General features: G+C 38.5%; 1 protein-coding gene across 9 annotated transcripts in view; it reads left to right on the top strand.

Moving 5' to 3' along the window:
- ST7L (suppression of tumorigenicity 7 like) overlaps positions 1-27,587 on the top strand; it is a 79,635-nt gene that overhangs the window by 32,374 nt on the left and 19,674 nt on the right. For 8 of the 9 annotated variants that reach the window (XM_027772308.1, XM_027772309.1, XM_027772306.1 and 5 more), the window contains exons 7-11: positions 1,587-1,741; positions 4,771-4,868; positions 5,421-5,535; positions 10,332-10,404; positions 11,341-11,443. In XM_027772308.1, the coding sequence (XP_027628109.1) occupies positions 1,587-1,741; positions 4,771-4,868; positions 5,421-5,535; positions 10,332-10,404; positions 11,341-11,443 (544 nt within the window). The remainder of the gene's footprint in view (positions 1-1,586; positions 1,742-4,770; positions 4,869-5,420; positions 5,536-10,331; positions 10,405-11,340; positions 11,444-27,587) is intronic. The other variant, XM_027772307.1, reaches the window with a different exon arrangement.

Here is a 27,587-nt window from a genome sequence, read left to right as displayed (position 1 = left end):
TGTGCACCTTCAGCCATTACGCTAACTGCTGAACGAGGCCTTTTTAACCATGATGCCACCAGATGGCCCTCCATTACTTTGTTTTGTGTCTGACTTTGTACTTTTACCACACTATTTGATAGAGATATAATGTGAACCATTGATGTAATTTTTAAGTTTTCTATTCCATATTTAAAAAGTAAAAAGAGATAGGTAAAATTAATCTGAATAATGTTTTATTTAGCTATAGTTAAACTATTAAACTTTTCTTTTACCATATAACCAGTATACTTTTAGACCTATTAATGATGTGTTTTACCTCTTTTTGTTAAATAAAGAATTATTTATTTATTTAATTACATTTGTTGTTATTATTTTTTAATTTGATGAGATAGAGAGAGAGAGATAGGGAAAGTGAGAAAGCAAGTCAAGAAGTCCAGGACTCAAACCACAGTCAACCATGTGAGAGTCCAGTGTCTTTAACCACCACATCACCTGCTGGCCCTGGTTTTACCTTTTAAGTCTTCAAATCCAATGTGTATTTTACAGATACATCACATTTTCATTCTATCTGGTCACATTTCAAGTGCTCTGTAACATTGTGGCCAATGACTAGACTATGGGACAATTCAGGTTTAGATAATAAGACCAAGGACATTGTTTCCAGAAGAGATGTACTTGTTATTTCTAAGAATGGAAGAAAAACTTTTTTTTCCTTCTTTCCCCAAAAACAATAATTAGTTTAACTTACTAACCAGTTGTTGATTTAGAAGTTACAAAGAAAGATCTGTGTTTTAATGGAGTGAAGACATGAAAATGAGGAATAAGCATGGCTGTGAGGAATTAGAGTAGGACAGTAGCAGAAAGGAGTGGAACTCAGACCTAGGGAAGTTAAGCTGCATATTATCGTGGGTAAGCCCACAGGAAGATGGGGTGGGATACAGAAGGAATACTCAGTTTGGGAAGGAGGTTTAATCCTGGAATATGTTTCTGAGTTAGCTGTTAACTGCTCACTTGGCCAAGAGACTTTCTTCCCAGTCTTCACTCTCAGACCTGCCCACATGAGATGGATATTACAAAGTATGTAGTGACTAAAAGCAGGTCTGACCACTAGAGAGAAACTAGTGAAACTCCTAAGCTACTTTTCAGATAATCCTGTATATCTTCTTTCCCTCTTCCATAAAAAGGAAACAGTGGACGAAGGATCAAAGAATGGAGATAGAAATAAAACAGAAAAATAAAGAGTAACAGGGCCAACTGATGGTGTGGTGATTAAGGTGCTGTATTCCCACGTGACTGATCATGGTTCGAGTCTCGAACCTGGTAGCTTTCTCACTTTCCTTCTTTCTGGTCAAATTACAATAATAATAATTAAAATATTAAAAGATAAAGAGCAAAGAGAAAAATAGAGTAGAAAAATTGTAGCATCAGACATGAAGACTATACCAATATGCCCCTAATAAATTAAAATATTGAATGAAGTCTCTTTCCACTCTCAAAGGTGGAAAGTATAGGTAAGGCTACAGGATGTAGAACAAAAGGAATATCTAAGAGAAAATATTTGTTTTATCATTTTACTGTAAATCACTATGTTTGTTTCTTTACAGCTGTGCCACTGCGTATGTTCTACTGGCTGAGGAAGAAGCCACAACCATTGCAGATGCCGAACGGTTATTTAAACAGGCACTCAAAGCAGGAGAAACAATTTATAAGCGGTCACAGCAGTGCCAGCACCAAAGTCCTCAGCATGAAGCTCAACTGAGTAAGCAAATCTCAACTGATTTTCACTGTCTTTTAGCTCCTGCAATTGACTCTTTTTTTTAAAGAATTATTTTATTGAACTTTAATTAATTAATTTTAATTTGAGGGACAGAGAAGGACAGAGTGAGAGTGAAAGTGAGAGGGCGGGGGGAGAGAGAGAAAGTGAGAAAGCAAGCTGCCAGGTCTGGGATTCGAACCGTAGTTGGCCATGTGGGAGTCCAGCGCCCTTAACCACTGTATCACCTGCCTGCCCCTGCAATTGACTCTGTATGTTTAAAACACACAACAATGGAGACCAGCAGATGGTGTGATGGTTAAGGTGCTAGATTCCTACATGGCCGACCATGGTTTGTGTCTTGGACCTGACCACTTGAAAATCACACCAGGCGTGTATGTGTGCTTGGCCAAAATCCTGAGGAGAGAATGGAGGAAAAGGGATTTTGGTGTGGCCATCTCCCCTGGTGGGGTGGTTTTTCACTTTCTGTCTCTCTGCCATTTTCTGGTGAGCACATGTGCCTTATAGCTAAAACAAAAATAAATAAATAAATAAAAACAGCAGAAGAAAAATAACAAAAAACTTAATACTTAGAGGTTAGCTACTTTTTGTAAGAGGTAACTAATCTATTCATAATACCTACAAGCCAGCAAGACAGAAATATGTCTGCCAGAAATATGTTAGCCAGATAATGCTTGTAGATGGAAATAGATGTACTTTGGTTATTAAGAGGAAATTTGGTAGGACCAGCAGATGGCATAATGGTTACATTGCTGGACTCCTACATGTAGTTGACTGCAGTTCAAGTCCTGGACTAGGTGGCTTAAAATACTTCATGTGTGTGTGTGCTTGTGCGTGCATGCCCAAAATCCCAAGAGGAGGATGAAGAAGAAGGGATTGTGGTATGGCCATCTCCCCTGGGGTGTGATTTCTCACTTTCTGTCTCTGGTGAGTGCTGGTACCCTATACCAAAAATCTCTCTGGAAAAAAAAAATAAGGAAATGTGGTGCTCTGAGACATAACAACAATTTATTTCACAGAAAGAATTGGGCAGATCATGAAAGTAACTAAAAAATACTCAGAACTGGAGCCAGCAGGTGGCATGATGGTTAAAGGCGGTGGACTCCCACATGGCCGACTATAGTTCAAGTTCCAGACCTGGTGACTTTCTTTCTTACTTTCCTCTCTGTCTCTCTCTGATCAAACTGGAAAATAATAATAATAAATAAAGTTAAATAAAATAATTTTTAAAAATTTGAGGATTCAAGTGAGCCTTCTAGTGATGATAAGTAGCAATTACCTTTGTCCTCACCATTACTCCAAGCAACAGTAAATGTACATCATTTGGTTTACTTGTCAGACCATGCACATATTGCTTGTAATGCCCAGGAACAGCCTCTTTCAGACCATCTAATTCTTAGCACAAAATCTAACTTCATACTTGGCATTGATTCTTTCTTTGGTTGGTTTTTCTCCATGTGTTTGGGATCAGACCGGCCATAGCAACCGAGATTCTTTCTTTCCATTCTTACAGTTACTCTCCCAGTTGTGATTGAGACACTTAACCAAAGATGTTAGAATCAGCAATGCTGCTGCTTCCTGCTATTTTTGTGGCCAGAGGGTTTTAGTTTCATGATTTTGGCAGATAGTAGACAATAAATTGAAATATGTTTATATAACACATTATCTGCTAGCAGTTAACTTCTAAATCTTTTGTTTGTAGAAGTTAAAATTGGATATTTTCTTTCTAAACTAATGTATGCAGTTTGTTTTATTAAAACATGTTTTTGTAACACATGACTGTGGGAATATATAATTTTGCAGCCTAGAACTTTGCAATGAAACTACATCTATAAAAGAGTAACCCATTTGTCCTTGTATGATCTCAAATATAGTTATGAGATAGTTATAGAAGTATTCATCAGCCCTTACTAGAAGTAGTTTTATAGTTTGTTAGTTACTTGCTGTTGAAAAAAGTTTATATTAGCAATGAGATATTTTTTGGACTTTTTTGTTTGTTTTTTAGTTAAAACAGAAGATAATATTAAAATAATGGGTTGTTTATACAGAAACTTAAAAGACTGATGTTATAGGGACCAACAAATGGCATAGCGGTTACATCACTGGATTCCCACATGGCCGACTGCAGTTCAAGTCCCAGATCCAGTAGCTTGAAAATCATGCTGGGCGCCTGTGCATGCCAGGCCAAGATGCCAGGAGGAGAATGGAGAAGAAGGGATTGTGGCGTGGCCAATCCCCTGGGGGGTGATTTCTCACTTTCCTTCTCACTGTTTCTGTTACTCTCTCTTTTTCTCTTTCTACCCGGCAAGTGCATGCACCCTAAGGCAAAAACCTCTTAAAAAAGAAAAGATTGATGTTATATCTTTCTATTAATGTATGTGGGTTTTTTTGTTTGTTTGTTTGTTTTGTTTTTTGGGGGGGAGAGTTTTTTATTATTATTATTGTTATTGTTATTATTATTGGGCACGGGTTCTTGCCAGAAAGACAGAGAGAGACAGAAAGACAGAAAGCAAGAAATCAGCTCCCAGGGGGGATGGCCATGCCGTGATCTCTTCTCCTCCATTCTCCTCTTGGGATCTTGAGCACACATGCACATGCACCTGGCGTGAGTTTAAGCCACTGGGTCCGGGATTCGAACCACGGTTGACTACGTGGGAGTCTAGCGACATAGCCGTTATACCAACTGCTGGTGTCTCTTTTGTGTTAATATTAAAATTTACATGTCAATCATATGCAAGTTAACTTATATGTACTGTACTCAGATTACTTTTAGAAGCAAAAGTAATTCAATATATAGTTAAGCTAAAAGTTTAAGTACATATAACTTCAAATAGACACAAAAATAGAACTCCCATTCAGTATTCATTATCTAATTCAGCAGTCGTTAATATTCTTCCAATCTGATACAATTTAATAATCGACTCTTATAGGGTAAGCAAATAAAGTTAATGGGTAATATTTTAATGAAATAGTACTTAATAATAGAAAGTTGTATCACTTGTTTTTCTAAACAGGGAGAGATACCAATGTGCTGGTATATATTAAAAGAAGATTGGCAATGTGTGCAAGAAAATTAGGAAGAATAAGAGAAGCAGTAAAAATAATGAGAGATGTAAGTAAATTTGGTGACAGGACAATTATGTTTCATCCTCTGAAAACTAAAGCTATAGCTTAATTCCAATTATTTTAATGTAGAATCACTTTTTTAATTGGTTGCTTCTGTAACAAGATATTTGTTTAATACACATACATTTCTTAAGTGTTAGGTATTGGGACCAGCAGATGTCATGATGCTTTCATCACTGGACTCCCATGTAGTCAACCTCAGATCGAGTCCCAGACCCAGCAACTTAAAACTCACACTGCACACATGTGCATGCATGCCCAAAATCCCAAGAGGAGAGTGGAGGAGAAAGGATTATGGTTTGCCTATCTCCCCAGTGGGGTGTTTTCGCACTTTCTGTCTCTCTGGCAAATGCATGTGCCCTATAGCAAAAATCTCTCTCTCTCAAAAACAAACAAACAAACAAAACAAAACAAAAAAAGAGTTAGATTTCAACAGTTTTGCTAAGAAACAAAAGAATTTTTTACTTTAACAAATCTAGTTCAGCTGTATTGAGTTCCTTTGTTATGATTTTAATCTCTTTTTCCTTCCAATATACAGTTGATGAAAGAATTTCCTCCTCTTACCATGTTGAACATCCATGAAAATCTTTTAGAATCACTTTTAGAATTACAAGCCTATGCAGATGTTCAGGCAGTCCTAGCAAAATACGATGGTGAGTCATATTTGTCTTAGTTGATAGCATAGTGAAAATATTCTTTTTATAACTATGTATCATAAATATGACCCTATTCTATTAGTTCTTTAATTTTCCTTTCCATTCTCACCAATTACTATTCAGTATGTATAGGTATAAGTTGCTATTAAGTACCCTTATTAGGACTTTTGGTAGCAAAACCCTGCAAGGGAGAGCTTTTCTTCTGTCAAAATTTATTCATTTGGGGCTGATTCTGTGGTACAGTGATAATGTGCTACTCCAGAGAAGTTGGATCCCACATGGTGACCATGTTTCAGATTCCCAACCTGGTCACCCTAAAACATGCTAAGCACGTGTGTGCATGCCCAAGATCTGAGAGGCTGGAGGACTGGAGGAGGGATATCTCAGCACGACCAGATCCTGGAGGGTGCTACTCATTCTTAATCTCTCTCTCTTTCATGTGTTCTTGCATGTGCCCTTTCATGAATAAAGAAAAAAATGTATTCATTTCTTTATTAAATGCCTAATATAAGTAAGGTATTTGAAATGCAGTGGTGAACAAGAAGACATAAAGACTTGGCCCTCATGGGATTTACAGTGGACTAGGCCTAAACTATGTGAACTCAGGGCTGGCAGGTGGCATGGTGGTTAAGGGTGCTAGACTCCCACGTGGCCGACTGTGGTTCGAGTCCTGAATCTGGCGACTTGCTTTCTCACTTTATCTCTCTCTCTCTCAATCTTGCTTTTGCTTTGTCCCTCTCTGGTCAAATTAAAATAAGTAAATAAATAAACAAAATTAAATAAAATAATTCTTTAAAAAAACCTGTGTGAACTGTAAGAACAGCTGTTACAGAGAAAACAGTGTGTTAAACGAGATCATTGGAAAGATATGGGTGTTGTGCTCTTAGGAAGGTACCTCATTTGTTTTGGAGTGTCCAGAAAGGCTAACAGAAGTTGCATAGCGGTATGTATAGGGATATTCCAAATAACATTTTTACAATGATCTTTATTTATTTTTAGTTATTTAGTGAAATTGTTTTTACTTCTCTTCTTATCAGCAGAGAAAGTCCAGGAGAAAGAGAAGAGGGAGAGGTTTTCCTGACAGGTTCTTATTATACCATGATACCCCCTTCCCCCACAATGCTGTTTTAGTCACAAAGCATAATTTATCTCATCTGATGCTTATAATAATCTTGCAAAGTGGTAGAACAAGTATTTTCACTCTCTCTAGTTACTAAATAAGGAAATTGGAGTTCAAGAAGGTTAAGTATTGGGTAACGTCTCCCAACCAATAAGGAGCAAGTCTGAACTTAAATCCAGGTATCCCAGGGCCAGCTAGTAGTGTAGTGCTTATGGCACTGGGCTCCAGTGGCCAAACACAGTCTGAGTCCTGGCTCGAAGGCTTGAAAATCACATTGGGCACATGTGTGTATGCCCAAAATCCCAGGAGGAGAATGGAGGAGAAGGGATTGTAGCATGGCCATCCCCCCTGGCGGGGGGTGGAGGGGGCTTCACTTTTCTCTTCACTGTCCTTTCTGTTTCTCTCCAGGGAACACACACCCCTTATGGCAAAAACCTTAAAAAAAAAAAAAAAAAAAAAAAAAAAACAGGTATTCCTTTTCTTTTTTTTTATTCATCAGACTTCCATAGTAAAGTTTCAATATATATTGGCTATTTTTATTATTTTACTATAAAAATGCTAGTTTATCACAAATGGAGTTCAGAGAACATTAGACACATTAGACGCTTCTGTTTCATTCTGAGTGAGGCATTAGTTTTTAACCTCAGGCTGAAAACTTTCTAACAAGCATAATGTTTCTGGCCATATCTTTCACTGTAACAAAATACATGTAAGTCACTTATTCACACTTGTTCTGTTGTAAGTTCCTACCCATTAGCTTGGGAATCCCCATGATTTGGAAAGTTTGAAATGTGTTATGCTTGGAAAGAAAAGTTTATTTCTTTTAAACATCTGGAATTTTTAGTCAGTGCTTCAGAATAGCATAGGCTCATAGAGAATTTTGTGAGAAATTCTTTCCATATGTAATTTACTGGGTACATGGCCTGCTTTTGATACCTATGATGAGCAAGCTCAGGGATTCAATAGAAAAAAAGTGGAATAGGACCTGATTCACTAAAAATAAAATAAAAGTTGACTGGAACCAGATGACAGCACAGAGTGAAACATGATGGTCTATAAAGCTGACCACAAGGGGAGGTTCTGGGTTTGTATACAGTGAAGAGACCTAAGTACACCAGGCACGTGTGCACCCATCCAGAGCTAGCTGAGGCTAGGGTGGACTGCAGCATTGAGACCCTGGTGGGGTGCTGTTCTCTCATCCTCCTTCCTTTCTTCTTCCATCTCTCCTGTTCATAAATATACCCACCTCGCTGCTTCTACTCTCTCTCCCATACTCTCATGTGTATGTACATGTACTTTATCATAAAGAAAGAAAGGACAAATAAATTTTAAAATAAAATATAGCTAAAACTCATAGAGTATATCCAAACAGATATGCTTCTGTGTGTTCAGTAATTTTCATGAATCCCTGGTTCTGACCATTCGAGAGTCCTGAAGAAGTAAAAGTGAGTTTACTTCCCTACTTCTCCATTTGCTAGTATAACTCTGGAATTGAAATTGTCAGCAGAGTTCTTTGGTCTTACTCTGCTGATAGCATTATTTGGGGCATTCCTTAAAAAGGGATTTATATCATAAAATTTATTTATAGCTCCAGATTAATTTATTTTTTATTTTATTAAAAAAATCATTTATGGGACCAGCAGATGGTGTATGTTGCTGGACTACCATGTAGTAAACCGTGGTTCGAGTCCTGGACCTGGCAGCTTAAAACTCGTGCTGGGAGCATGTGCGTTCGTGCCCAAAATCCCAAGAGGAGAAGGGATTGCAGCGTGGCCACCCCCACTGTGGGATGATTTCTCCCTTTCTGTGTTTGTCTCTCTAGTGAGTGCATGCACCCTATAGCAAAAATCTCTTTAAAAAATCCTTTAAGAAAATTCAAAAAGAGCCAGCTGGTAGCATGGTGGTTAAGGCAGCCAGATCCCACATGGCTGACTGTGTGGTTCAAATCCCAGACCAATGGCTTGAAAAAATACACTGAGGGACGAGTAGTTAGCATAATGGCTGTGTCGCTGGACTCCCATGTAGTCAACTGTGGTTTGCATCCCAGACCCGGTGGCTTGAAACTCACGCCGGGCGCGTGTGCGTGCATGCCCAAGATCCCGAGAGGAGAATGGAGGAGAAGGGATTGCAGCATGGTCATCCCCCCTGGGGGGTGATTTCTCGCTTTCTGTCTCTCTGTCTCTCTCTGTCTGGGGAGCGCACGTGCCCTATGGCAAAAACGTCTCCAAAAAGAAGAAAAAAGAAAAAATACACTGAATGCTGTGTATATATATGCCCCAAATCCCTAGAGAGTACAGTGTGGCTATTTCCCTGGGGATCCTCACTCACTTTCCTCTTTCTTTCTCTGTCTCTCCATGAGCTCACATGCTCTATAGCAATTTTTTTTTTGAGAGATTTTCACTGTAGGGCGCGTGCGCTCGCCAGACAGACAGAGAGAGACATAGAGACAGAAAGCGAGAAATCACCCCCCAGGGGGGATGGTCACGCCGCAATCCCTTCTCCTCCATTCTCCTCTCGGGATCTTGGGCACGCACGCACACGTGCCTGGCGTGAGTTTTAAACCACCGGGTCCGGGACACGAACCGCGGTTGACTACGTGGGAGTCCAGCGACATAGCCATTACGCTAACTGCCGGTTCCCCTCTATAGCAATTTTAAAAAAATGTAGAAAAGACAGAAATTCAGGAGGAAGAAAAAATAAAAATTATCCTTGATCGTATCAACCTGTATTTAACTACTGTCAGAAAGATATTCTTTTCTTTTTTTAGTTTTGCCATAGGGTATGTGCATTGGCTAGAGTGAAATAGAGAGGGAAAAAGAAATCACTCTCTCGGGATGGACACACTATAATCCCCTTCCCTCTATTTTCCTCTCAGGAGTTTGGGCACACTTGTACACTCTCCTAGCATGTTTTTCAAGCCACCAGGATCAGGACTTTAACCGTGCAATTGGCCATGTGGAATTGAGCTACCTTAACCACCATGCCACCTGCCTGGCCCTAAATTTTTTTCCTAATCTTTTTTTTTTTTTGGAGAGGTTTTCATAGGGCGCGTGCGCTCGCCAGACAGACAGAGAGAGACATAGAGACAGAAAGCGAGAAATCACCCCCCAGGGGGGATGGTCACGCCGCAATCCCTTCTCCTCCATTCTCCTCTCGGGATCTTGGGCATGCACGCACACGCGCCCGGCGTGAGTTCTAAGCCCCCGGGTCCGGGACGCGAACCACGGTCGACTACGTGGGAGTCCCGCGACATAGCCATTACACTAACTGCTGGTTCCCTTTTCCTAATCTTTTTACGCTTTGAGTAGATGGAGTTTTTACATAGTTCTAATTATTCTGAGCCTTTCCATCTGGAACAGTGCTATCATAAGCAAATTATTATAAGCATTTGTTGAGCACTTCTCATTGTTGCGCAGAGAGCTTTCATAGACTTAATGTCTGCCACAAAATTATTATTGTGTACTCTGAGAAGAGAAAACTCAAAGACATTGTATCAGGTCAAGGATGCATAGGTAATAAATAGAATCAAGATTCAAATTCAGGTCCTCCAACTACATGTCTAGGTGCTTCTGTCACGATACTGTGTCTGTTGAACTTGCCCTATGAATTATTCTTACTAAAAACTATCTTAAATTGTTTTGGTAATTCTTACCTAACTTGAAAATTATTACAGATATAAGCCTCCCAAAGTCAGCAGCAATCTGTTATACAGCAGCATTGTTGAAGACAAGGACTGTTTCAGATAAGTAAGTAGTTATGAAAATTTTAATGATTTGAAAAGACTGCTAAATTCAATGTCATGTTTTTCTTCCAATGACTTTAAACAACGCCCCTTTTCCTTCCTACTTTCTTATGAATATCGCTTGATCTTCTGGGACTTTGAAGCTTCTTACTCTGTATTGTGGAAAGAAAAGGTTTTTAGAGTTAAGTAAACCTGGACTCAAATGAAAATTCTGTCACATATCAGCTGTAGAACGTGGATCAGTTAATAATTTTGAATCTCTTCCTCATCTATAAATGGAAAATAATAATACAGTAGGCTGATTGTGTGAGGATTATGGATGTTAAGTGCCTAATGCACCATCTACAAAGTACATATAGTAAATGGTAGCTATGATGGTAATGATAGAGTGTGTGGTAGGGAAACAGGTTTCATGTGATCTGTTCTTACAGTTCTGAGATATTCTGCTTTCTTTGTATTTTCAGTTGCCCTTAATAGATTTTCTTTAGTCCACAAATAAAATATTCAGGAGCAACCAATTGGTGACCATTTTCTTTCATCTTAGGTTACTATGTCTTGATATGAATTAGAATGGAATATTCACAGTCTGTCTCCTCTCAGATAAAAAATTGATAAAAAAAAAAATTCTTCTATTTTGTGAGATTCTCATGAGGATGTCCCTGTGTAGCATTTCTTGCATTGTTACCTTTCCCAAAGTATGCCTTCGGTGGACTTCTGAGGGCTTTTTAAATCTAGGTTTTAAGTTTGCAGACTTCCATTCCTTATACTACCTTGTTTTATGTGTTGAACCAGAAGAATTTATTTTTAGTTTTAATAGTCATCTGGTTTGTCTTTGGCCATCACCAGAAACCTCTTAGATTCATTGTGGTACATTATGGTATACATTCTTGATTTTTTTTCTTTTTGGTATATTCATTTCTTCTTTGTGGTTTCCTTACAGATTCTCTCCAGAAACCGCCTCTAGAAGAGGGTTAAGCACAGCAGAAATTAATGCTGTGGAAGCAATTCATAGAGCTGTGGAATTTAATCCTCATGTTCCAAAAGTGAGACATTTTATGATGGAAATACTACTTTTATTTAAGTTTGTCAAATTGATGACAGTATGTAGACCAAAGTTTGGGTTGCCATAATTTGGGTCAGAATTGTTTTAGTATACTATATTTTGTTGCTTACTCACCTTACAGGAGATTTTAAAGCATTTAGAAAGGTAGGTAGAAGCAGTAGTTTATGGTAGTAATATAGGCTTTGTAACTGCTGTCAAAATAAAATTCAGCTGTGTCCATTTAGCTGTTCTTTTACTATTGTTGCAGAGAAGACACAATCCAATGACTGGGTCTTAATAAAAAAATAATTCATACTTCAGACCAAGAAATCAAATGTTCTGTTATTGTGAAAGCTTTCTGTAGACAGCTGCCTGGGTTTTGAGCGTGGACTGGGTAGACAAAAGCTGAAGACAAATACTTTTAAATAATCAATGGTAGGAAACAGATAAGTTCCCAGAAAAACTACTGAGTTGATGTTTATTCAGTTCCAGAGTAAACAATATGCCTGCTTCTTTGTCTTTTTATTGTACATCTTGCAGCAATACAGATATTGGTTAATCTTTATGTGTTATCACCCAAGATTGAATTTGGGGTTTTGTAGACAGAGCCCCATAATAGGAAGAGTAGTAGAATAAAAAATAGATGAACTGGGAACCAGCAGTTAGCGTAATGGCTATGTTGCTGGACTCCCATGTAGTCGACCACGGTTCATGTCCCGGACCCGGTGGCTTAAAACTCATACTGGGTGCGTGTGCGTGCGTGCCCGAGATCCCGAGAGGAGAATGGAGGAGAAGGGATTGCCACGTGATCATCCCTCCTGGGGGGTGATTTCTCGCTTTCTGTCTCTAATGTCTCTCTCTGTCTGTCTGGCGAGCACACACGCCCTATAGCAAAAATCTCTCCAAAAAAAAAAAATAGATGAACTTAGTGCAAATGTAATTATAGCTATTGATTCCAGTGTGTATTCATGGGATTTGAAGCTAGTAGACAGTAAAGAGATTAGTCTGTAGAACTTAATTTCCAAGAAGAGAAAATTGGAAGCCTTTAATAGTAATTAAAGATATGATCAAGAAAATTACTGAAGTCCAAGAATGTGTGTCCACAAGCATTTATTCTATTCTCTCATTTAGTGACACTGATCCCATAATTAAAAAAAAATTAATGCATTTTAAGGGGTCAGCAGGTGGTGTGGTAGTTAAGGTGACTGGATTCCCACATGGTCAACCATGGTTCAAATCCCAGACCCAGTGACTTGAAACTCAGGCTGGGCGCATGTGCATGCATACCCAAAATCTTAAGAGGTGAGTGGAGGAGAAGGGATTGAAATGTGGCTATCCCTCTAGGGGGTGATTTTTCGCTTTCTGTCTCTCCAGAAAGTGCACATGCCCTATAGCAAAAATTTCTCAAAAAAGAAAATAAAAGCATTTTAAAAATTTTAAATGCTTTTTAAAAATTATTTTATTTAACTTTATTTCTTTTATTTTAATTTGGCCAGAGAGAGAGAGAAAGTGAGAAAGCAAGCTGCCAGTTCTGTCACTCGAACCCTGGTTGGCCATATGGGAGTCCAGTGCCTTTAACCGCCACATTACCTGCTGGCCCCCCATTTAAAATTTTAAAATTATGGTACCCATGCACCAAAGTGTACAAAACAGAGATGTGCCTCTTAATGATTTTTGATAAAGCAAATGTTTGGAAACTTGTCACTGAGGTCAGGAAATAGAACATCATCAACCCTTAGAAGCCTCCACTGACTGCCTTTTCCCAGTTACAGTCTCTTCACTCCTACCTTACAATAACCACTGTTCTGATATTAATTATGTTAATTTCCTATTTATCTTTATTATTTTTGGTTTGTACTTTTCCCTTATTGCTGGTTTTATAAATGAGTTAGGGAGTGGCTCCTCTTTTTTAATTCTATGGAATAATTTGTGCAATTAGAATTATTTCTGCCTTTAATACTTAGTAAAATTTTCTGGTAAAACCATCTGACTCTGGACTTTTCTTTGTGAGAAGTTTTGAGTTACACATTTAATTTCTTTCATTTAATAGTTTAATTACAAATAGAAATTTTTTAGTCATTTCATAACTTGAGATTTTTATTCCTTGTGTTTTTTAAAAGAATTATTTATTCATTTATTTAATTTCATTTGTTATTATTATTTTTTAATTTGAACAGAGAGAGACAGAGAGAGAGAGAAAGGGAAAGTGAGAACTTACTCTCCAGGGAGGATAGCCACATGGCAATCCTTTCTCTCCCATCTTCCAACCGCAGTAGCCATGTGGGAATCCAGCACCTTTAACCACCACACCACCTGCTGGCTCCTGTTCCTTGTGGTTTTGATCATTTATATTTTTCTAAGAATTTATTAGGTCATCGGAGAAGTCACGATGCATTTTTGAAAAACATGAAAAAATACATCATGACTTTTCTGACAACCAAGTATTTCATTACAATTGTCAAATTTATTGGAATAAAGTTATCATAAGATCATTTTATTACCTTGTTAATATTTACAGAATTGGTTGTAATGTTCACTCTTCTTGTCATTGTTTTGTTTTTGCTGCAGAGTACATGCACTCACTGGAGAGACACAGAGAGAGAGAGAGAGAGAGAAGAGAGAGAGAAAGCGAAAGTAAGAACTTACCTCCTGGGGAGGATAGCCATACAGCAATCCTTTCTCTCCCATCCTCCTCTTAGGACTTTGGGCATGCACACACATGTGCCTAGAGTGATTTTCAAGCCACCGGATCCAAGACTACAACTGTGAACTGTGAAGACAACCATGTAGATCCAGTGCCTTTACCACCTGCTGCCCCTGAATTGTTCACGTTTTAATTCCTAATATTTGCTACAATTTTTTTTCCTTTGTCAGATTCTCTAGGGACCTATCAATCTTACTATTAGTCTTTGCAAAGAAATAAGCTCTCACTGGCATTGCTGATCCTTAAGAGCTTTTCTCTTTTTTTTATATATCCATATAAATCTGAAAACTTCTTTCTAAGCACAATTTTAACTGCATACTATAGCAATTTTTTAAAGAATTATTTTATTGTATTCATCATCATCATTATTATTTTTAATTTTACCAGAGGGAGACAGAGAGAGAGAAAAAAGGAAACTGAGAAAGCTAGCAGTGAGGTCCAGGACTCAAACCACGGTTGCCCATGAGGGAGTGAGTTCAGCACCTTAACTCCCACTCCTGTGTCACAGACAACGTATTATATGATTTCATTTATATGAAATCTGTAGAAAAGATAAAACTATAAACACAAAGGGCAGATCTGTGGTTCCATGGGACTGGGAGTTGGGATTAACTGAAGATAAGCATGAGTTCACAATGGTAAAATCTGTGCTATGTAAAATATATCTCAGTAAAACTTACATGTGTGTGCTTGTGTTTATATGGGGAAGTCTTCAGAAAGTTCATAGAAAATGTGTATTATGCCAAAATGCATGGATTTCAAAATTTTTTATACTAAAATAAACTCAATTTTATTTCATTTTCTATAACCTTTTAGAAATCTCCTCACATATATACTTTAACATTTAAAAATAATTTTTATTTATAGGTAAAAATTTATATATTTTCCTGGGGCTGGCAGGTGATATGATAGTTAAAGTTGCTAGATAATAATAATAAAGCTAAATAAAATAATTTTTTAAATACTTATTTTCTTCTCAACTAAATATTAAAGCAGTAGACAATTTAAACCTATCAGAATACCCAGCTAAGTATAGTGGTACTGTAAACTTAGATTGTTGTTATGTATAAATACTTTAAGCCAAATATTATCAAGCAGGCTAGTTATTAAGGTTTTGTGGAGAAAGTTTAAGTTCTAACAACTTTAATAATATCTCACTTAAGGAACATTAATGTTATTAATATATGAACTGGGAGAGCTCTAGAATTTGTGGCTGTCCATTTTTGCTAGTGTTTTATGTGATGAAATATGTACAAACCTCTCACTCTCTGTTTTCTCCTATTATGGTCTCTATTCCTGACTCACCTGGAGGCAAGCAAATCTAAAGGGCTTTAGGGGTTTTCTTTCTCAAACTTCAACTCTGGGTTGAAATAACTTATTTAACCTAATGAAAAAAAAACTTATTTAACCTAATGAAAAAAAAATATATAGTTAGTGATATTTTTTTTTCAAATTTTTTTTTTTTTTTACAAATTTTAAGGTAAATGTGTTAAACGGTTGTATGAGTCTTAGCAGTAAAGCAAAAAAAGATAAAACTATTTTAGAAGGAAATATTTTTTGACAACTTTCCACATAACTACAACAGAAATGGCTATGAGTCGAGAGCTACACAATTTGTTAAAGCTGGAAACTATTAAAAGTGCAATAGAGAAAGATTATATAAATCTCTTCAGGTTATGAATTCACTTTTAGATATTTCATTAATACTGATTGCTTATATGCATTTTTTTTTCTACTGAATGAATTTCAGTGTATAGTAACTATGATGGTACTATAGTAAAAAAAAAAAAAAAAGAACAGCATGTTTTCATGATTTTTGACTTATTCTTCATTGCCTAGTTATGACTTTGGTTCAACAAACTTTTTTTGTTTTGTTTTTAGTCACCAAACATGGAAAAGATAGTACATATTTCAGTTATTACAGGAATTGTCAGTTCTTCACTTTTTAGTGAAAAATGTTTTACATATTCTAAATATCCACAGCATTTTGTTTTATTAATTCTGGTGTCTCATACTCTTTATTCAAATAGTCAATTCACATAATTTTATAAAATATGTTCTTTATTTTATTGAGATAATCTACATATCATATAATTCACTCTTTTCAAGTACACAATTCAGTGGCCTTTAGTATTTTCACAAGTTTGTAAAATTATTACCACTAATTCTGGAACATTTTTTATTGCCCCAGAAAGAAACCCTGCACTTATTAGTAGTCCCCATTCCTCCTTGCCCCAGTTCCTGGTAACTACTAATCTACCTGTTGTCCCTATGGATTTGCCTAATCTGGACTTTTCATACAAATAAAATCATATGTATTATTTTAATTCTGATTTCTTTTTTTTAAAAAAAGAATTATTTTATTTTATTTATTCGTTCATTTATTTTAAGTTGACCAGAAAGAGACAGAGAGAAAGTGAGAAAGCAAGCTGCCAGGTCCAGGACTTGAACCATGGTTAGCCATGTGGGAGTGCACAGCACTTTAACCACCATGCCACCTGCTAGTCCCCAAGTCTGATTTCTTTTGCTTAGTGTAATATAGCATGCATCAGTACTTCATTCCTTTTTACGGCTGGATACTATTTCTTTGTGTGGATATATACTACATTTTGTTTATCTCTTTATTGACTGATGGGCATTTGGATTGGTCTTTATGACTAGTATGCATAATGCTTCTATGAACGTTGATATGCAAGTTTTTGTGCGAACATATGTTTTCACTTGTCTTGGGTATATGTTTAGAAGTGAAATTGATAGATTATCTGGTAATTATCATGCATTTAATTTTTTTTGACAGACTGCCAAACTGTTTTGAAAGTGTCTGCACTGTTTTTACATTGCCACCAGCAGGGTGCAAGGACTCCAATTTCTCTACATTTATCTCAACACTTGTTATTATCTGTCTTTTTGATTTGTTATCCTCATGGGTGTGAAGTGGTATCTCATTGTGGTTTTGATTTGCATTTTCCTAATGATATTGAGCATCTTTTTTTTAGAGAGATTTTTGCTATAGGGCACATGTACTCACTGGAGAGAGAGAGAGACAGAGAGACAGAAAGCGAGAAATCACCTCCGGGGGGATGGCCATGCCACAGTCCCCTTTCCTCCACTCTCCTCTTGGGATCCTGGGCACACACACACACACACACACACACACACACCTTGTGTGAGCTTTTTAAGCCACCAGGTCCAGGACTTGAACTGCAATCAACTGTATGGGAGTCCAGTGACAGAACCATTACACCATCTACGATATTGACCATCTTTTAATGTATCTATTGGCCACTTGTATATCTTATTTTGAGAATAACTAGTTAATTCAGATTTTGGGCATGTACACAATGCACTTGGTGTGCTTTTTTTTTTTTTTTTTTTTTTTTGAGGGGTTTTTGTCTTATGGTGGATGCGCTCGCCAGAAAGACAGAGAAAGACAGAGAGACAGAAAGTGAGAATTACCCCTAAGGGGGATGGCTATGCCGCAATCCCTTCTTTTCCGTTTTCCTCTTGGGATCTTGGGCACGCATGTACGTGCGCCCTGCGTGAGTTTAAGTCACTGGGTCTGGGACTCAAACTGCAGTCAACTACATGGGAGTCCAGTGACAAAGCCATGATGCCAACTGCTGGTCCTGTTTTTCTTTTCTTTTCTTTTCTTTTTTAAGAGAGATTTTTGCTATAGGGTATGTGCACTCACCAGAGAAACAGGGAGTAACAGAGAGATAGAAAGTAAGAAATCAGCCCCTCGGGGAGATTGCCATGCTGCAATCCTTTCTCCGTTTACCTCTTGGGATTTTGGGCATGCACACACACACGCCTGACGTAAGTTTCAAGCCACTGAGTCCAGGACTCAAACTATCGTCAGCCATGTGGGAGTCCAGTGCCTTAACCACTACATCACCTGCTGGCCCCACACTTGGTATGCTTTTCATACCACCCAGACCAGTATTCAAAAGGCACGGTCAGCCACATGGGATCTGGCTCCTCTAACCACTAGGCTATGGGGCCAGCTCCTTCTCCCCTCTTTTTATTTTTTAATTGTGAAGATACTCTGTTTGTCTTGTTATTATAGGAAGTACTCTTTATGATCACAGTATCTTCCCTGCCAGGTAAAATACTCTTTTTTCACTTCTTAAGAATTATTTTATTGAACTTTCTTTCTTTCTTCTTTTATTTATTTTGACTAGAGAGTGACAGAGTGAGAGAGAGAGAGGGAAAGGGAGAAAGCAAGCCAAGCTGTCAGGTCCAGGACTTGAACCATGGTCAGCCACATGGGAGTCCAACACCCTTACCCACCATACTCCTGCTGGACCCAGGGTAAAGTACCCTTTAACACTTTTTTTTTTAAGAGAGCTTTTTGCTATGAATGTGTGCTTTTACTAGAGAGACAGAGAGAAACAAAGTGAAAAATCATCCCCCAGGGTGATAACTGCACCACAATCCTATCTCCTCTATTCTCCTCTCAGGATCTTGGGCATGCACACACACACACACCCGACATGAGTTCCCAGCTTCCGAGTCTGGGACTTGAACCACAGTCAGCCACATGGGAGTACAGTGACATAACCATTATGCCATCTGCTTGTTCCACTCTTTAACACTTTAAATACTAGAGTAGGCTTTTGACATTCTTGATTAATATAGTCAAAAACTATTGTGATTTTGGAACCAGCAGATGGCATGGTGGTTAAAGGTGCTGGATTCCCACAGGCAGACTGCAGTTCAAGTTCCAGATCTGGCAGCTTGAAAATCACTCTGTGCGTGTATACTGTGTGTGTGTGTGTGTGTGTGTGTGTGTGTGTGCATGCATGCACATGCATGTGCCTAAAATCCCAGGAGCAGAATGGAGGAGAATAGATTGTGGTGTGGCTATACCCCCCTGAGGGATAATTTCCTTCTCTCTTTGACTAGTACATATACTGTATGGCCAAAAAAGAAAAAAAAAACCCACAAACAAAAAATCATTGTGATTTCCATATTTGAAAATACCACTGTCACATGTAATATTATCCATGAAATGTAAACATGAGAATGACTCACGACCCATTGCTGAGATATGCGTGCTCTATTCTGCTAGGCTTACTCATTAGGTGAGTTACTCACATGTATACACAAACCTTAGAACACATGATTCATCTTGGTGACTTAGCAAAATGATGATGGTGGCTGTCATAAATCATGGCTGTCTAGAACAGTCATAGATAATGTTGTAAACATTAAATCCATGGATATACTGTAGATGTAAGTGTACCTAGAATGATATTTCATATACCAATTATAATAGTTATTCCCAATTTTAATTTGTGATCTAACAGTAACTTACTGTATTATTTCATCGAAGTTTTAATTTTTTTTTGAGAGATTTTTTTAAGAAATATTTTATTTAACTTTATTTATTTATTATATTTTAATTTGACCAGAGAGGGACAAAGGGAGAGAGAAAGGGAAAGTGAAGAAGCAAGCCCCCAGGTCTGGGACTCAAATGGCAGTTGGCCATGTGAGAGTCCAGTGCCCTTAACCACCATGCCACCTCCTGGCCTCAAGAGAGAGATTTTGACAGGGTCTTGCCATGTCACTGTCCTACTCTGGCCTTCCAGTCAGTTAGGCTCACAGGCAGGCACTGGCCTGTCTAGTTTGGGCCAGGGACTGGACCTTGACCTCCCATGTTACTTAAGTCACTGGGCAACAGCACCTTCTTACTGACATCACTGTGCCTGGGCCTGAAGAGTTGTAAACATGTTTTGCTAATAGGGCACATACACTCACTAGTGACACAGAGAGAGTCCGGGAAAGTGAGAAAGCACCCCATCCCGGAGAATGGCTACATCACAATATCTTCTCCATTTTCCCTTCGGGATTTTGGACATGCACCACACACCCCCAATGTGTTTTTCAAGCCACTGAGTCTGGGACCCAAATCCCACAATATGGGATCCAGCCATTTTAGCCACTATGCCACCAGCTGGCCCTCAAGATATTTTTATAAACATACTACTACTAAATTATTCTAGACTTTATTAATTTGAAATAATTACTTTAAAAAACAAAATCATAAAATAGAAATTCTAGAAATATATTTACATATACTGTGAGTTGATTTTTTAAAATTATTTTTAGTTGACACAATAATTGTCCACATTTACGGGGTGCAGTGTGGTTTTTCAGTGCATGAATGCAATATGTTATGATCAGGTTGGAATAATTTCATATTCATCATCTCAAACATTTGTCATTACTTTATATTGGGAGCATTTAAAACCCTTTCTTGTAGCTGTCAATTGAATTTGTTTTGTTTTTGTTTTTTGTTTTTTGAAGAGGCTTTTGCTATAGGGCACGTGCACTCACCAGAAAGACAGAAAGAGACAGAAAGCGAGAAATCACCCCCCAGGGAGGGATGGCTATGCCTCCATCCCTTCTCCTCCATTCTCCTCTCAGGATCTTGGGCATGCATGCACACGCGCCCAGCGTGAGTTTAAGCTACTGGGTCCAGCACTCGAACAGCAATCGACTACATGGGAGTCCAGCGACATAGCCATTATGCCAACTGTTGGTCCTGCTGTCAATTGAATTTTTACAACAGCACCAAAGTAGGGCCAGCTAGGTGGTGTAGTGGTTAAGGTCACTGGATCCCACATGACTGACTGTGCAGTTTGAGTCCTGTACCCAGCACTTAGAAAACACACTGAGCGCATGTGCATGTGTGCCCAAGGACCCGAGGGGAGAACGGAGAAGGGATTGTGGTGTAGCCATAACTCCTGGGCTTTCTCACTTTCCCTCCCTCCTCCCTCTCTGTCTCCCTGGCAAGTGCATGTGCCCTATGGCAAAAACCTAACAAAAACAAGAGGACTATTACAGCACTAAAATGCAAAGATTCTGTGAGGCAGACCCCCATGTGAAGGTTGCCAGTTAGCATCCCCCTGAGTATCGAATGCGCCCATGATCCAGACTGGCTGAAGCTGAGCCTGGGTGCTGGCACTGAGACCCTATCAGGTGTGGTATATCTCTCTTTCTCTCTTCCAGAATAAAGAAGTAAACTTAAAAAATAAAAATTTCCTTAGCAAAACTCTATAACTTGAACACATATTAAGGAATATGTTATTTGTAGCTTTAAAAAGTTACTAGTTCTTATTTTACAGTAAAACTATTTTTAATATGTGAGGAAAGCAGACTGTACCTGAAAGCTTTTATAAGTGCAAGGGGAGTTTTAAAAATAAACTGATACATAAAAAGTAAAATCCATTCTGGTTGTTTGGAAACTGAAGCCTGGAAGATGTGTGAGTCCTTTCTACCATAGAAGATTGTAGCTTTAAACAATAGGTTTACACGTTACTGGCAGACTACAGTGTTACCCTGATCCATGGTTTCACCTTCCTCTGTTTCATTTACCCACTTCTAGGTGGGTTATACGAAGGGCAGTGCAATAACACTTTGAGTGAGACAGAAACCACATTCACATAACTTTTATTGTGAGGACAGTAGATCCTTGATTAAAACAAGTTTGTACTGCATGGGTCCATTTATTTATGTGGGCTTTTTTTCAGTAAAAACATTGGAAACTTTTTTTTTGAAAAATAGTCATTAATTTATTTATTTTTTGCTATAGGTCACGTGCACTCATTGGAGAGACAGAAAGACAGGGAGACAGGAAGTGAGAAATCACTCGACAGGGGAGATGGCCACGCTGCAATCCCTTCTCCTCCATTCTCCTTTCAGGATCTTGGGCAGGCACACACACACACACACACACACACACACACACACACACACGGAGTGAGGTTTAAGCTACCAGGTCCTGGACTCTAACCACAGTTGACTACATGGGAGTCCAGTGATGTAACCATTATGCCATCTGCTGGTCCCAATACTGGAAACTTTTTTTGAGATTTGAGATAATTCAAAAAAACTTCACAGTCTAGAAAAATGTAAACAAACTTAAAGATGCAGTATTAAATCATAATTGCATAAAATTAACTGTACTATTGGGTTGTCAGAAAAGTCATTATGCATTTTTGCATAGAAAAATATGTTATGACTTTTCCGACAACCTACTATATACTGTACTACTGTAATCATTTCATAGCCACTTACAGTTACTATTTTGGTGAGTCAGATCTTATTAAGTATTTGCGTGAAATGCTGTGTTATGCTAATCATCTCCATGTGAGCAGTTTATCTCCGGTACATTGCAAATTACGTTAAAAAGTAATCTCTTATGGTTCTCATGTATTTTTTATTGTGATTAGTAATGCAGAATCATATATCTTGAATAAGCCCATAAATCTTTTATAACAATTCATTCATTAGTATATAGGCTAGGCTACCATGAAGCAATTGTATCAACTAACAACCTTGGGCTATCAAAAGGCAATCAATCATATTGCTGCATCTTCACTATCAGTATACAAATCATTATATCTGTAAATAACTAGAAGTTTCTTCCTCCTTTCCTTTCTTGGTTTTTTTTTTTTTTTTTTTTTTTAGAGTGAGTATGTATTCACCGGAGAAAGAGAGAGATAGAGAGAAGCGAGCATGCCCTGTAGGGAATGGTCATATAGCAATGTAGCAATGCTGTTTGCTGTTTTCTTCATCGCTCTCTCTCTCTCCTGGGATTTTAGGCATGCACACACAACACACCCAGAGTGTTTCTCAAGCTTCCAGGTCAGGACTTGAACCATATAGTCAGCTATGTGCGATCTGGCTGCCTTAACCATTGGGCCATGGAACTGGCTCTGAATTTCTTTTTCACATCATGTTTTTATCTTGATGTCTAGTGTTAGTAGTATTAAACTCCACTGTTTTTATCCTGTAAGACAACATTTTTATCAGATAAGACAACATTGATGTAGATACTAACAGAAGATTTATCTTGTAAGGAGTATAAACTTACAGTATTAATAAATACTGTGCAGTTCTGTAAATATATTTTCTTTTTCTTATGTTTTATATTTTTCAAAGTTTATTTCTTCCATGAGAGAGAAAAAGAGAGAGAGGCCCCCAACAGGAGTCTTTATGCTGCCTTCTAGATTCAGCTAGTCCAGATCATGGACTTGCATGCACGTGCCTGGTGTGCTCAGGGAGGTCCTAGGACACGAGCCCAGGACATTTCCCATGCGCATCCAGTTGTGTTATCAATGCACTACCACCTTGCCCCCCTTATGACTTCCTTCATGGTATTTTTCGTGTGTCTTTACTGTAAGAATATAGTATTTAATACATATACAAAATGTGTGTTAATGACTGTTATTAGTAAAGCTCTGGTCAACAGTAAACTATAAGTAGTTAAGTTTCTTTATTTAAAGAATTATTTATTTAATTTTATTTACTATTATTATTATTACTATTTTTAAAAATTTGACCAGAGAGAGAAGAAAGAAAGAAAGAAAGCCACCAGGTCAGGGACTCAAATGGTCAGCCATGTGGGAGTCTAGCACCTTAACCACCGCACCACCTGCTGGACCCAGTAGTTAAGTTTTGGGAGAGTCAATAGTTTTATATGGGGGCCAGCCAGTGGTGTGGTTAAAGTGGCTGGATCTCACATGGTCACCAGCAAGTCCTGAACCTGGCGGCTTTATATACCAGGTACGTGTGTGAGCATGCCCAAAATCCCAAGAGAAGAATGGAGAAAGGATTGCGGCATGGCCTTCCCCCCTGGGGGTGATTTTTCACTTTCCCTCTTTCTCTCTTTCTGTCTCTCCAGTGAGCATATGTGTCTTATAGCAAACTTAAAAAAAAATGTTGGGAACCAGCAGTTAGCATAATGACTATGTCGCTGGACTCCCACATAGTCAACCACAGTTCGCGTCCTGGACCTGGTGGCTTAAAACTCACGTCGGGCGCGTGTGCGTGTGTGCCCAAGATCCTGAGAGGAGAATAGAGGAGAAGGGATTGTGGTGTGACCATCCCCCCTGGGGGGTGATTTCTCGCTTTCTGTCTCTATGTCTCTCTCTCTCCGTCTGTCTGGCGAGCGCACGTGCCTTATAGCAAAAATCTCTCAAAAAAAAAAAAAGTGTTGTGCATGGGCCAATCATGTGGAAAGACCCTGGGTTTGTGTCCCACGGTCTACCTGAATACACTGAGCATCCCTATGATCCTAAGTGGCTGCAGGGCTAAAGATGGGCTGTGCTGTAAATACCCTTTCAAGATTGCCTGCCTGTGCCTCTTCTCACATAAAGAGGGTGAATAAGGAGTGGGGAAAAAAAGTTATGTGAGGGTTTTCAATTCCATGGAGGGTGGAGGGTAGTATCCCTAACCCCCATATTGTTCAAGGGTCAACTGTATATTGTTCTATTTTTTTATTAACCGATTTTCAAAAACTTTTTTAAAAATTATTTTTTTTAGAGGTTTTTGCTGTAGGGCGCGTGCGCTCACCAGAAAGACAGAGAGAGACAGAGAGATAGAAAGCGAGAAATCCTCCCCAGGAGGGATGGCCACGCCGCATTCCCTTTTCCCCCATTCTCCTTTTAGGATCTTGGGCACACATGCACATGTGCCTGGTATGAGTTTAAGCCACTGGGTCTGGGACTCAAACCGTAGTCAACTACATGGGAGTCCAGCGACATAGTCATTATGCCACTGCTGGTCCCAAAAGCTGATTTTGTTTCTTCCATGAGAGAGAAAGAGAGAGAAACAGTCACTCCCAACAGGATCTTCACCCTACAATTCACCCTTAGCCCTAACAAGCCCAGATCTGAGGCATGTACGTGTCCTGCATGTACAGGAAGACTTCAGAACACAAACTCAGTACCTTCCTGGGCATGTCCAGTATCACAGAGCATTGCACTACCACTGCATCACTGCTGCTGGCCAGTTATTGTTAGTCTACCAATTTATAAACCGAACTATATCACTGATATGTATAGGTCTGGTACTGTCCATGGCTTTAGGCACCCACTGGGGATCTTGAAATGTATCTCCATGGTTAAGTGGGGACTGCCATACTTGTGTTACGGCAGCATGTGTAAAAGGCAAGATGAACCAGGCTGGGGGTTGAGGTTTCTGAGCGCACGGTGGGAGTCAAGGGAGAAGAGGGAAAGTGGTATTGAAGTCTGTGACCCAACTTACAGCACATTGAAACTTTTGCCTTTCCATTTTGTTGAACTGTGGCCTAAGTAGAAGAGTTGAAATACAAAATGCTTATCTCTTGAGGCACAGCTCTGTCGGATGATGTGGAAAAAGGCGTTTCTGTGGCAAATGTCCTCCCTGGTCTCGTTTTCCTCTCCCTTCCGTGTAAGACCACTTTTCCTTTACTCCTGAGGCTGCTAGGTAGTATCATGTTTTCATTTAGTTTATTCACATAGCAGTTATGTTTGCTTTCTCTCTGGGAACTGTCTTTAGTCTGCCCTAATACACATCCATATGGATTCTGCATTCGGCCTGCCTGTCCAATCTCATAGAATGTGCACTGAGAAAACTAATTGCAGAGATAAATTGGTTCTTTGTGTGCATGACTGATCAAGAGCAAAGTCCCTTAATTTCAGATGCCTTCAGAGAGATTTTTTTTTTAACCTCTGCTTTTAAGAGGAAGATTATAAAGCATTATCATTACTGCAGGTCAGAATTATATTGCTTTTGGTCAAAAGCTGTTGTAAGATTTACAAAGTAATAGAAAAAGGTAATCTAAAGATAAATTGTAAAGATCAAAGCAGTTCAAAATTAAAGTGAATTTAAGTGTAAGCATAGGTGTGGTTTTAGTCATAAAAGAAATCATCAGACCATACGTCATTACATCTCTTTAACTGTCACTTCCAAAATAGCTTTAATTTTTATATTTTTAGTGAGAAGCAAGAAACCAAAGTACTCTCACTATTTGAGTTTATTTTCTAGAATTTAATACTAGTTAAAATTGTCCGAGCAATTTCTGATTTATTACAGATAAAACAATAGGGTGATTCAAACGTAATGTGAAAGGCCCTACAGCACATGCCAGGTATTATCTTTGGTTTATGTCTTTAGCTATATTTTATTTGTTGATAATTTTCAAATCCTTTTAACTCTGGCTTCCTTCCTTGTCTGTAGACTTGTGTTTTCACCTAGTTTTACTTATGATAAGTACTTTAGATACTTTAATGTGTCTCAAACTTAATTTTTTTTTTTTAGAGAAATGTTTGATATAGGACATGTGCACTTGCCAGAGAGACAGAAGCAAGAAATCACCTCCGGGGGGGTGGGGGGGTGGCAGCTATGCCACAGGCCATTCTCCTCCGTTCTCCTCTTGGGATCTTGGATATGCACGCACTCACTCGTGCCCAGTGTGCGTTTTAAGCCATCAGGTCCAGGACTTGAACCGTGGTCGACTACATGGGAGTCCAGCGACATAGCCATTACACCAACTGCCGGTCCCATTATTATTATTTTTTTAAATTTGTTATAGGGTATGTATGCCCACCAGAGAGAGACAGAGAAGGAAAGTGAGAAAGCAATCCCTCAGGTCCAAGACTTGAACCGTGGTCAGCCGTGTGGGATTCTAGCACCTTAATCCCCAGGGCAACTGCTGGCCCCTCAACCTGAACTTTAAAAATACTATTTTTAAGTATTTTCCCCAGACTGCCTCATATTTTTTATATCTGTATTTTAATTTATGTCTTTATTATCCTCTTCTCTTCATTACCCGTTACCTCTGTCCTTTCCCAATTACCAACTCATAGTATAACCTTTGAAGCATTGTTCAGGTCTAGCCGTCTACTCCAGCCCCACTGTTACTAATCCTTGTGTACCTTCATTACCTATACTTTTTAAACAATTATTGTTATTATTAATTATAAAAGTAATGAATGCTTTTTAAAAAAATTCAGATGTGGTGCTGGCAGTTGGCGTGGTGGTAAAGGTGCCAGACTCCTTAAATGGCTAACCGCAGTTTGTATCCTGGACCTGGCAGCTTGCTGTCTCACTTGCCATTTTTCTCTCTCTCTCTAGTCAAATTTATAATAATAATAATAATAAATTAAATAAATAATTCTTTAGAAAAAGTTCAGATGCACCAGATGTTTATAAAGTAAAATATCCCGTTTTCTCCCTCCCAATTCTACCTCTCTGAGGTAACCGCTGTTTCTGTTAGCTGTGTATATTGCTAGACGTAGTCTTTGCATTTCTGATCATATCAATTGAAATCATCTCAAACACTTTACCATCTCATGTGGACTATTAATACAGATTCCTCACTAGTTCTCTGCCATTAGCACCTGTCTACTCTAGCTATTGCCAAAGTTACCTATTTAATTAGTGATCTTACCCTGCTTATTTTCTGTTCCTTAGGATAAAGGTCAACCCCTTAGTACTACTCACAAAAGAGGACTTTAAACAGTTTGTGAAAAAACATTTTATTTTGGTGCAGAAAATTTTTTGAAAGTCATGCAGTTCTTTTATTTTATTTTGGTTAGGTTTAGTTTGCTTTATGAATTTTGCTAAAGGATGCATGCTCTCACTGGAGAGAGACAGAAAGAGAGTAAAA

Source organism: Tupaia chinensis, unplaced genomic scaffold (genome assembly GCF_000334495.1).
Source record: "Tupaia chinensis unplaced genomic scaffold, TupChi_1.0 Scaffold000270_2, whole genome shotgun sequence".
NCBI classification, from domain to species: Eukaryota; Metazoa; Chordata; class Mammalia; order Scandentia; family Tupaiidae; genus Tupaia; species Tupaia belangeri.
Note: the sequence above shows the minus strand (reverse complement) of the source record. Positions and strands in the feature narration are given on the sequence as shown.